Source organism: Podarcis vaucheri, assembly GCF_965113315.1.
Source record: "Podarcis vaucheri genome assembly, chromosome: 14".
Lineage (NCBI taxonomy): Eukaryota > Metazoa > Chordata > Lepidosauria > Squamata > Lacertidae > Podarcis > Podarcis vaucheri.
In genome coordinates, this window is record NC_138752.1 from 31,532,902 (window position 1) to 31,545,371 (window position 12,470).

General features: G+C 49.4%; 1 protein-coding gene across 5 annotated transcripts in view; it reads left to right on the forward strand.

Annotated features, from left to right (window-relative positions):
• The window catches only part of CASKIN1 (CASK interacting protein 1), a 114,916-nt gene extending 104,891 nt beyond the window's left edge, over nt 1-10,025 (forward strand). For all 5 annotated transcript variants that reach the window (XM_082199321.1, XM_082199322.1, XM_082199323.1 and 2 more), the window contains 4 exons: nt 836-974; nt 2,300-4,426; nt 6,209-6,605; nt 7,628-10,025. In XM_082199321.1, the coding sequence (XP_082055447.1) occupies nt 836-974; nt 2,300-4,426; nt 6,209-6,605; nt 7,628-7,724 (2,760 nt within the window). In that variant the 3' untranslated portion in view covers nt 7,725-10,025. The remainder of the gene's footprint in view (nt 1-835; nt 975-2,299; nt 4,427-6,208; nt 6,606-7,627) is intronic.
• The last annotated feature ends 2,445 nt before the right edge of the window (nt 10,026-12,470 follow it).

Genomic DNA, 12,470 nt, shown 5'->3' on the forward strand with positions numbered 1-12,470 from the left:
TCCCCATGTTTGCTTCTGCACTCGACCTCTCTTAAGTGCTGCTAAGGCACTGCTTTTTCTGCAATCGGCTGGAACCAAAATTAAAATTCTGGTTCCATACATCACTTAATATAGCACTGTATCCAACAGTTTCTTTCCTCATAGTTAGGATCCAGCTACAATTTGAATCAGAAATCAGGAAAGAACCTTGAAACATTAATTAAAAGCTTCCCGTTTATAGTTTCTGCCTTTTTCCCTAGTTCAGTGTAATGCAATATTACTAATAAATTACCTTCTGGGTTACCCTGAATGTTATACATGTTATTGTTCCCATGGTGAGGAAGCACTGGGGATAGAATCTTTAATCACAGCCAGAACTGGTCTGTGACCGTAATAATAAAATTCATTCATTCAAACTTTAATCACTGGAAGAAGCCACTACTAAAGCCTCCATTTGCAGAAATAGAAACTGACAATAAGGGGCAATTAATACTGCTATTTAAGAGGGACTTTATTGTGAATTATTAAACCTGCCGTCCTGTTCTTCAGAAAGCAATAAAAAGGGTGGAAGCTGCAATCAGAAAGTGTTTAATTAAAGGTGCATAATCCTCAAAATGGCACAATAGAGCTTCAATAGACAGGCTGGCAATGATCTGGTAACAAGGTACCTTGGATACTCGATAAAACAGATTCCAAAGCATGGCAGCCCAAAGACTGAACTGTTACTGTGGAAACAACTCGTGGATTTAGGGAGGAAACAAACTGCACCAAGGTTTGATTTCAGAGCTCTGGTGGTTTCAGTTACGATGTGATTCAGGGAGTGCTGTTTACATACTTTGTCCTCTGTCCCCCCCAGGCTAACTTGGCTCTCTGGCTCTCCATGATTGGGCTGGCACAGTATTACAAGGTCCTGGTGGAAAATGGTTATGAGAACATTGACTTCATCACTGACATCACTTGGGAGGACCTGCAGGAGATTGGCATCACAAAGCTGGGTGAGAAAAGGCAGATTCCCAACGTGGTTCTGCCGTCTTTCTCTCTGGGCATTTGGGGGGTGAAGGCGCTGGGCAGGGGAGTGCAGCATGTCTTGTGATTTTGAATTTGTGCATCCTGGCCACCTACCCACATGCTTTGTTTGTGGGAAGGTGTGGGCTTGGCAGGGAGGGCGGCTCAGATTGCCTGGGACATTGCTTTTGGAATGAGAATTTAGTCTGAGCATAGCAGGGATGTCCAGTTGAATGTGTGGCATGCCAAATCTACAAACTCTCTTACCTACCCTTTAAAAAAGTCTTCTTTTTTGCCTTATTTAGATGATGTCATTAAAAAGAAGGACAAATGGAGAAAATGACACAATAAGGATGTTACAGTGGCTGCATTCACACATTATTCTAAGTCATGGTTTGTTTTAACCATGGTTTCTTCACAGATAAGCAAACCAGCTACCCTGGCTTGTTCTCCCCCCCCCCCCAATGTTTGGGGTTTTTTCCTCAGCTGGTCTTGCCTCTGTAGGCATTTGGGGTGGGGTGACCAAACAACAGTTAAGCAACGCTACTGGATTTAGACGTGACACCAAACCATTGTTCAAGCAAGCCCTGCAGTTCACAAGCCCAAATACAAAGCATGCCTTCATATTGTGGCTGTGTTGCCAGAAAGAAAACCATGCTTAAGCCTGCTGTGTGAGGTTTGGCTGCTCAAACTGACCTTAATCAGGCGAAACAAACCATGGCTTAGAATTACATGCAAAAGAAGCAATTGTGTGTGGAGGGTAAAAGAAAAAGAAAAAAGACTGCAGCTAGACCCATGGACACAGGATATGGGGGTTTTTTATGGCAGAGGGGGAGTTCACCTTAAATGCCAGGGAAGAGTTAAGTGGCCACATAAAGTTGCTGCTGCTGCTGATGGACAACCCCAAGCCCAGGAAAAGGCCCCTATCCATCCATGGTGCATTTTGTAGCAAGGAGTAAGAGAGATTGCCCTCCAGCAGGCAAAAACAAGCTGATTCCTTAACTGGAGAAGGCTTGGCTCAATCCAGTTCATGACTGGTGGTACAAGGCTGGAAAAAAGCAAATCTGTCCCCTGGAGTAAATTATAAGTAATGTTATAAGGACTGAGCTGAGTGCTTTCCTAGCTGATGAAATGAAATAAAATATAGAATTGCAAGATCATAGAATTGTAGAGTTGTATCTTGAAGGGTTATCTGGTCCAACCCTCTGCAATGTGTCATTTCCCACTGTTGTGGTCTGCAGAGTCTTGGGATTTTGAACAGCGGGCTGGGCTTTTTGTGCAGAGACAGACTCCTCTCTCCCCCATGTTCTTTCAGGCCATCAGAAGAAGCTGATGCTAGCAGTGAAGAAGCTGGCGGAGCTGCAGAAGGCCGAGTACGTGTCGGGGACGCTGAAGAAGAAAGGGGCACCACAGTCTCAGGACTCAGTGGCCATAGAGCCCCCTCAGCAGGAGGCAGCCGAGTGCCAGTCTCCCAAGATGAAGACCTTCCAGGACAGCGAGCTGAGCAACGAGCTGCAGGTGGCCATGACGGGCACCAGTGAGGAGGGGGGGACGGAAAAGCAGGTCAACCACGTGGGGCACTTTCGCGAAGGGGCGCCGCCCTTCCGGCATTCCTCCCGCCTCGTCCACGAGAACAGCCTGAGTGGGAGAGCGAAGCAGATTAGCAGCTCCCAGGAGCTGCTGGGAGACGGACCCAAAGCCACCAGCACCAGCATGTCCAAAAGCCAGGAGTTCCTGGCCGAGGACGGGAAGGAAGGCCCGGCCACCCTGCCCAAGGAGGTGCGGAGTCTCCGGCACGGACACAGCATCAAGAGAGCCAGCGTGCCGCCAGTTCCCGGAAAGCCCCGGCAATCGTTCCCCCCTTCTGCGGGCCATTACACTCCGCCGCAGACACCCACCAAGCCCCGCCCATCCTCGCCACAGGCGCTTTCCGTGCCACACGCCACGGCCAAGGTCAAACCCACGCCGCAGCTGCTGCCACAGTCAGACCGCCCCATGTCTCCTCGCTCGCTGCCGCAGTCCCCCACGCACAGGGGCTTTGCTTACGTCATGCCGCAGCCCGTGGAGGGAGACATCCACACGGCAGGCCCCTTGGCGCAGGCAGTGCCCGTGCTGCCTGTCTCGGTGCCCGTGCTGTGCCTGCCGCCTCAAGCTGCGGAGGGGGAAGAAGAGGGAGGCCGGCCGAAGAAGAGGGCTCACAGCCTGAACCGCTACGCCATGTCGGACAGCGAGCAGGAACGGGACGAGCTCCTGGTGCCGGACGCTGTGCCTTATGCCACCGTGCAACGGCGAGTCGGGCGCAGCCACTCAGTGCGGGCACAGTCGGGCGGCGATAAGAACGTCAACCGCAGCCAGTCCTTTGCGGTGCGGCCCAAGAAGAAGGGCCCTCCACCTCCGCCGCCCAAACGCTCCAGTTCGGCCATCTCCAGCACCAACATGACCGATGACTTCACCAAGGAAGGGGAGGAGGGCCTGGAACTGCCCCAGGAGCACCAGCAGAGGCGGGCAAGCGACTTTGGTGGCACAGTGGACACTGGCAGTGCTGGGAGTGTGAAGAGCATCGCTGCCATGTTGGAAATGTCATCCATTGGCGGCGGGAGAGGTCTTGTTCTGCAGAAGCCGCCCGGAGCTGGGAAGGGCCCCGACGGCTACTACTTGCAACCCGGCGTCGCGGTGCACCCAGCCAGCCCAGAACACTCCCGTGTTGCCACCGTCCTGGCCACTGTCAAGCACAAGGATGCCATTGGGCCGGATGGCGAAGTGGTGAACCGCCGGCGCACCATCAGCGGCCCCGTGACGGGGCTGGTTGCTGCAGCTCGCCGTGAGCGTTCCGACAGCATCAAGTCGGAGACGGGTAAAGATGGCAGCCCCGTGGAGCGGCTGCGGGTGGAGCATGGCGGAGGCTCCCCGCAGAACAGCTCTGGTGAGAACATTCCCTTTGCCGAGGAGGGCAACCTGACGATCAAGCAGCGGCCCCGGCAGATGGGGGTCGCCAAGGCTGAAGGTGGAGAGGGCTTGTCGCTGGCCCACCGGCACGGGGACCTGTCCAAGGTGGAGGCCAGTGCCACTCTCAAGAGGAGGATCCGTGCAAAGCAGAGCCAACAAGACAGCGTCAAGTTTATCCTGACTGAGTCGGACACGGTCAAGAGGCGGCCAAAGTCTAAAGACAAGGAGCATGAACTGGCGCCGCTGTCTATCTACCAGAACGGCACTGCCACCATCAAGCGCCGGCCGGCCTCCGAGATGAGCGGCGCCGAGGCCACAGCCCTCACTGATCAGCAGGAGAAATGTGACAATACCTCAGCCCAGCTCCCTCCGGAAGGCGAACCCAAGAGGCCCGTCAAGCCGCCGGTTTCGCCCAAGCCGGTCCTTCCCCAGAAAGTCTCTGGGCCTCCCACACCCACTTCCAAAAAGGTCCCGATTCCTGGCCCCGGCAGTCCAGGTAGGTGTGCCCTGCCATGGGGGGGGGGGAACCATAACCTGTCTTTTCCCTCAACAGGGAGCCTTCCTGACCCGCTCACCACTTCTCTGCTTCTTCCCATTCCCCTTTTCACTCCCGCCAAGCTGCTTTCAGTGGCTATGGTTGCGGTTGGTGTAACCATATTCTCATGGATGTCTGCGCCGAGGCAGGGAAGTTGCAGGTGTCTGGGGTCAGCAGGCTGGGATGGAGGGAGCCTGGTTTGAGGCTATCGTCTCTGGTGACTGATTGCAGGAGAGGACGCACAGTTTTGTTGTCTCAGACGGCAAATACTTTGCTGATGTGGTAAAGACAGAATATTAATGATGGAATAAGTTACTACTAGCCATAGTGGCTATACTCTGCTTCCAGCTGTCAGAGTGGGCAATCTTATGAATACCAGTTTATGGAAATCACAGAATTGTAGAGTTGGAAATGACCCCAAGGGCCACCTTCCCCAACTCCCTACAGTGCAGAAATCGGAACTGCAGAAGAGATGGCCATCTAACCTTGGAGAATCACAAGCAGGCAGAATGCTGTGGTACTCAGGTCCTGCTTATGGGCTCCCCTTTGGGGCACCTGGTTGGCCACTGTGAGAACAGGTTACTGGGCTAGATGGGACCCCTTTGGCCTGATCCAGCTCTACAGCTCTTCTTACATTCCTACGAGTTAACTGCCTTCCAGAGATCACTGCCATAAGATGTATGGAGGACTAGCAACTTAAAGGTAAAGGACCCCTGACCATTAGGTCCAGTTGTGACCGACTCTGGGGTTGCGGCGCTCATCTCGCTTTACTGGCCGAGGGAGCCGGCGTACAGCTTCCAGGTCATGTGGCCAGCATAACTAAGCCGCTTCTGGCGAACTAGAGCAGCGCTCGGAAACGCCATTTACCTTCCTGCTGGAGCAGTACCTATTTATCTACTTGCATTTTGACGTGCTTTCGACCTGCTAGGTTGGCAGGAGCAGGGACCTAGCAACGGGAGCTCACCCCGTCGTGGGGATTCAAACCGCTGACCTTCTGATCGGGAATTCCTAGGCTCTGTGGTTTAACCCACAGCGCCACCTGCGTCCCTTAGTTGGCTTTAAAAGAAGAATAGACAAATTGATTGAGATATAATGCTATCGAAGTCTACTAATCCTGATCACTATGGTGATACATCCGTGGTTGAAGTCAGTACAGTTGTACCTTGGTTGCTGAACGCCTTGGAACTCATACATTTCAGCTCCCAAACGATCGGAAACTGGAAGTGAGTGTTCCGGTTTTCAAACGATTTTCGGAAGCTGAACATCTGGCGCGGCTTCCACAGCTTCTGATTGGCTGCAGGAGCTCCCTGAAGCCAATCAGAAGTCGCGCTTTGGTTTCTGAACGTTTTGGAAGTTGAATGGACTTCCGGAACAGATTCTGTTCGACTTCCAAGGTACAACTGTATGCTTCTGAATGCCAGTTGCCGGAAACTTGCAGGAGTAGGAACTGTTGCACTCAGGTCCCACTTTTGGGCTTCTCATATCATCGGCCAGCCACAGTGAGAAGAGGATGCTGACCTGAATTGGCCTTTGGCTCTGATTATGTTCTTAAGCCTAGAAAGAGATCAGTGTCCTCAGGACCCTGCCTTAGGGAGTCAGGGAGTTGTATCCAATGTTAGTGCTTACTCAGATTAAACTCACTGAAATTAATGGACGTTGACCCAAGTGTGTGGCAGCTGTGAAAAGGGCAAATTGCATGTAAGGAAGTGGCAAAGAAGCGACTCTTTTTCTCTTCTCTCACAGAGGTGAAGCGTGTCCACGGCACCCCACCGCCGCCCATCTCTCCTAAGCCCACACCACCCCCGACAGCGCCCAAGCCTAAGGTCCACGCTGCCCTGCAGTCGGCGAGTGCCAGTTCCACGCCTGCGCCGTCGCCTGCCAAGCAGCTGGCGCCCACCATCAAGCCTTCGAGCACACCTCCCTCACTGTGCTCCAGCCCGGCTAAGCCCTTGTCTCCTGGCGGGGGCCCCCCTCAGACAGTGCCAGTCAAGCCTCCCCGCTCTTCCATGGCTGGGCCGTCGGTGGAGAGCGTCAGCACAGAGAGCGTGCACCAGAAGCTGGAGGAGACCAGCGCCTCCCTGGCTGCCGCTCTGCAAGCCGTGGAGGAAAAGATCAAGCAAGAGGATGGGCAAGCAGCAGAGTAAGAGCCTTTACTGGGCTGGGCGAGTGGGGAATGGTGGTGGTGATGGAGGGATGGGAGCAAAACAAAAGTGAAGAGCCAGGGCATGTAAGAGAAAAAGCCTGCTGGAATAGAGGTACTAGGTGGGAGTCAGGGAAGGGTGGCTAGCTAGCCCTCCTGAGTAATCTGCTTCCATTAAAGAGACTCAGAAAAAGCAGCTTTGGTTTTCTTTCTTTGGTTTTTCTTTGGTATACTTCCCTGTACAGTGGTACCTCGGGTTAAGTACTTAATTCATTCCGGATGTCAGTTCTTAACCTGAAACTGTTCTTAACTTGAAGCACCACTTTAGCTAATGGGGCATCCTGCTGCTGCCACGCCACCAGCATGCGATTTCTCTTCTTATCCTGAAGCAAAGTTCTTAACCCGAGGTACTATTTCTGGGTTAGCGGAGTCTGTAACCTGAAGCGTATGTAACCCTAGGTACCACTGTATAGGGAAGTTTTTAATGTTTGATGTCTTACTGTGTTTTAATTTGTTGGAAGCTGCCCAGAGTGATTGGGGCAATCCAGTGAGATGGGTGGCATATGAATGAATGAATAATAATAATTTTATTTTAAGTGGATGGAGGGCCAGGTACTGTATGTTAATTGGTCAGTCCATGTTACATGACATAAGTTTATAAAATGATGTATGGCATCGAAAAAATTGATAGAGGACAGTTTTTCTGTCTCTCTCACAGCACTTTCTTTTGTCTCTCCTGAATCTCCCAACATTCAGCTTCACTGGATATCTGTGAGTTCTAGACATCCAATGAAGATGAATGTTGGAAGATTCAGGAGAGACAAAAGGAAGTCCTTCGTCACAAAGTGCAGTTGTAACTTTAGAATTCACTCCCACAGGGAGCAGTGATGGCCGCCAAGTTTAAGAGGACTGGACAAATTCATGGAGGAGAGGGGCATTGAAAGCTAGTAGGCATGGGAGAATGTAGAAAGTTGGGTCTTCCTTGTCCTCTCCTAACTCACGCCGGTGTCCTTTGCCCTCAGTTCCACCGCAGAATCCAAGAGCACAGTCAGCATTCTCGATGACATCGGCAGCATGTTCGACGACCTTGCGGACCAACTGGATGCCATGTTGGAATGAGAGCTGGGAAGCAATCGCAGCCAACCTCAGGATCTGCCATGGGCACAAGGGCACAATCATCTCCATGAAGATCTTCCCTTCCTCCGCTTCCATCTTTTGAGGTTTGCACAAAGATAAGGTTACCTCAGGATTGTGCTGAAACAAACCCAGATGCTTGGGGAAGGCTTTCTTGGGGCTTGGAGACCAGTTTTGTGGAAGCGGCAAAGAAAAGGAAAGAGCCGCCGCTCTTATGCTGTTATTTTCCCCCTTCCTTCCTTAACACCTGTTTACTTTGGGGGATACAAGGTGACTTCAATTCTCCTCCTAAGAATGAAGCAAAAAGCCGTATGCCTGGCGCAGGAGCTTCTGTTACCTGCAAGACGATCTTCGGGCAAATCTACTCCACTCGGTTATATTTGAGTCTCCTCGTTTAATTTGGAAAGTATTTCCTGCCCTCACCCCCTTCTCCCAACCAACCAATCCCCAGTCGCTACAGTCCCCCAGTGTGTTATCAAAATGTGGCACAAATAACTATGGAGTCTTCTCTGGTTCTTCATGTTTTCTGTTTGGGGTGGAATCTCGTCTTAGTGAAACTCTTCTTGCCTTCCGTGTTGGTATTGTTCCTTGACTGAGCACCGCTGTCCTCTCTCTCCTGTGCTGCTGTCTCGGTTCCTGTGCCCATCTGCCCTTATTGGGAAGCGCTGGAAAAAGCGGGGCAGGAGAATGCCCAAGGGAAGCCGTTGAGTCGAGGAGGCTTTCGGCTAGCTGCATGCTTCGTTTCTTTGTCCCGAAAGGTGTTTGTCTTCTCCTGGTGATAATGAAGCTGTGACTGTAAGAAGTTCTGTTCCGTTAAACGAGTCCCATTTGAGAAATAAGCTCCTTCTTCTTCTTCTCCTGTTTGTTTGCCTTGAAAAAAAAAGTATTGTTCCTGGCAAGGGCCGCGCAAAAGCTTTGGTACATTTGCATGACTGATACAGTGTTGAAACATAAAAAGGGGAAATGGGGAAAAAGGAAAAAAAATCCTGGCCAAAAAATCCCTGTAAATATATCCCTGGTGGCTTCAGGAGCTGCCATAAATGAATATTTATTCTCGGTTTTTTCTTTTAAAGATATACATATATCTCTCTATCCTTAGGGCAGCTGGGGTTATGAGCATGAGAGACTTTGGTTGCGTTCTCTCACACTTCAAGGCACTTGTTTCCAAAGAGTTTGTTGTTGATTTAGACAATGCAGCCCTCCTTAAGTACTGTCTACAGTGGTTATTCCCGGGAGGAACAGGAAGTGGGGCAGAGTTAAGGAGGCAGTAAACAGACATGGGCAATGTAATGTATTGATCTTGCAGAGCTTTTGGTGGAGAAGCAGCAGCACTGAGCAGGGGCCAGTGGTAGTTTTGTAGTCTAGCAGGAGTTTGGTAAAAGAGGACTCCCCTGCAGCTTCCATTTCTGTCGTTCCAAATGCAATAACGGTTGCACCCCAACTATCCAAATTGGTTCTGCCAAGGCGAGTGAATTGCAATAGTTAGCTGGGATGTGATGTCAGCCTCTGACTCTCAACTTGTATCTCGGTTGCAATTCTCAGCAGATTGTGGACACACAACAGCTTGTAGTGCTGAGGATGGTGGCTTGCTAGCTGAGAGAGGCCTGACATGGAGATGATGACCCCTGCAGAGGCAGCTCTGTTGGGCTTGCAGTGCTGTGTGGTCTGAGCAAGTGCTGACAAGGGCAGTCTCCCAGGGAGGTCCACCCAAGGCACAGCAACTTTTGGTGTGTACAGCTATGAAAAATGCATCAGTGTCTGAACCATCTGTCTAGTGTCAACCCTTGCAATATCCTAAGCAACCTGAGAGCTGTTGGGTGTTGGGAGAGAGGGACCAGCAGCAGCGAGGTGAAGCTGTTCCGCCAGTGCCCAACATTGTGTCTTGCTTGGTTCTTTTCTGGCTTATGGCCCTTGCAAGGTTGAGGCTCTTAGCATTGTAGGAGTTTATGGGGAAGGATTTCTCAACAGAAGGTTGGGTTCTAGGTGCCTCAAAGGCTGCAAGGTTATCCGGAAGTTTTGTAGCATGTAGACTGAATTGGTCGTGACCGCCCTGCAAGTCCCCTCGTTCTGCCGTTGGTTGCAGTGGGGATCTTTGTACATTGCAGGGAGTTAAGGAATGAGAGCCAGTCTCTGAATGCTCAAAGCATCATGGGAGGAGCAGAGCAGCTCCCTTTGGATTGGTCCACAGCTGTTAACACCTGGCACACAAGGTTCTTCTAATCTTCCCGGCTGCCACATCACGGGCCTGTGTCATTCTCAAAAAGAAGCACAATCTTGGAATCTCCAATACAGTGGTGACTCGCAAGACGAAAAGAATTCGTTCCGCGAGTCTTTTCGTCTTGCGATGTTTTTCGTCTTGCGAAGCACGGTCCGTCGCAACTGTGCCTCTTCAAGCGGCTTTTAAAAAAAAGCGCAAGACGTTTTCGTCTAGCGAAGCAACGCAAAAACAGAAAACCCTTTCGTCTAGCGAGTTTTTCGTCTTGCGAGGCACCACGGTAATGGATTATCCACTCTCTCGCTGCAGTCTTCTCTTCTTAAAGCAGCAATGGAATACTCCTCTTCTTCCTTCCTGGGGTATTTCTTGGTAAGCTAAAACTGTCCCCTGTGAGAATCCAGTCTTATGTTAATCTTGATGGTTGGATACTTGAATCATTTACCAGTAGAGGAAACCAAGTGGTGGTGGTGGTAGCCTGGCAGGAAGTGGAGGTCATTTCAGAGAGTGTCGCAGGACCAAAGTTGACTAGCTTGTCATGCATTCTTTATGGCACTGGGCAAGCATGAACCCGAGTTTTATTCTGTCCTGTTGGACTGGAAGCTATCTTGGCAGTGGGCATTGTTATGACTTAACTAAACCTTTTGGCAACTATTTCAAGATTACTGGTTTGGCTGTGATGACTGACCTGTAGTGTCTTCCATCGAAGGAGATTTTGGAGATCCTTGGAATGACATTCTGCCCAGACCCAATTGTTTTTACTAGTTGAAATGCATTTCCTACTGCTGAGCCCTGGCTGCCTTTTAAGTGTCTTTGGCCTGCTGCATTTCATCCTTCCCTTGTGGGCACTCTTCCTTTTAAAACCACCACAAGGACTACAGCCATTTTTCACCAAGACAAGTCCAAAAAGGCATCTCAAAAATCTGTATCTTCATTGCCACTTGCAGCAGAAGGCTGCAGCTTCAGTCTTGGTGCTGCAATCTCTGGGGGTTTTGTTTAACGTGCAGCGAGGTTTACATTTAGTTCATGTTGCCCCTATAAGTTTTTGGACTCTTTCGGTGGTTCAAACACCTAATTCTGTTCTGTCCTCTCCCTCATTGCTGCTAACACTTGCACCATTGCCATAGCTTTCTCTAAATGTTGCTCCCTTGTGTTCCATCTTGCCTTTGGATCCATAGCTGTATAAGCACCAGAAATTATTTGGCAGTGATGGAGAGAGAAAAGTTATCATTGGATCAGAGATTTTGGTTGCTGTGGGCCTTCAGGCTTCCTCTTGAGATAAGGAGCCCCCTTCTGTTCCCACCAAAAGCACTGGAACCCTTCTTCCTAAGCAAGTAATTACTCAGGGAATTGTTCTCCCTGCAGTTTTGAGGCCAAATGATGACATTATATGCCTTGGGCATGAAACTTTGTGAGCCTCTGAGGCTCTTCTTAGGTCCAAAGTCATCCTTTTTTTTATATCACCTCACCATTCACCCATTTCTAATGTTTAGTAACTGTCTGTGTCAGTCTCTCTCTCTCTTTCCTCTTTGTTCTCCCTCTTTACTTGCAGCTCATTTCATTTTTTAAAAAATCTGTAAGACAAAAAAAGGGGGGCAGCGCCCCGCCTTGGCTTGAGGGATGGTCCACTCGCGAATCTCAACCAATCAGGTCAGATCAACAACTCAGGAGAACCCCCTTCCAGCCGTCCTGCACCATGACTACTTTTCCAAGCAAGACCACCGAGCCTCTTAAACCCACTTGATTTTGATGCCTGTGCTTTTGCTACATAGGGCCAGTGTAGTGACAGGCTGAAAAAAAAGGAGAGTTGGGTTCTGTTGTTGAGTTTATTATTGCTTTGGTAGAGGGTCTCTCCTCCTCTCGCAACAGCCATGTTTATGAATGTTCTTACATGTGAAAACAAAAGCAAAAGAATTTTCTGTCCCCTTTGGCGTGTGATAAAGGGATGAGAAAAATAAGCTATATAAAAGAAGTATTAATTTATTGGAAAGAAATTATTTAAGAATGGATTTCCCACCCACCCCCAGAGATAATTAACAAAAAAATATCAGAAAGGACTTTAATATATATTAAAAAGATTTTAAAATATTATCAACTGTATATTAAACAGTTTTAAGAGATAAAATTGAAAGAACTGGAGTTTAGCTTGACTATTAGACTTATAATAAGCTGTGTGTCTTGTGGTGACATCATTTAAGAGTAGCACAATGTTTTTTAAAAAGGTACAGTTTATCTTGTTTCAAAGTGTGCAAAAATATTACGTTTCTGTTATATGGGATTTTTTTGGTTGCCATGTTTATTTTTACAGTTTTAAACAAAAATCAAAGGATGTGCCTTGTTTTCAGAATTTTTGTTAAATCTCATCTCTCAGCGTGTTATTTTCTGTACGGCCGTTTCCTGTTTTTAAGTTGGGGTGTGTGTGTGAGCAGCCACATGTGTGTATATGCGTGTGCGTGTTTAAATGCATGTGTGTGGAAGTAGGTAATGTATGCACAGCTGTATATCATTGTACAAATGGG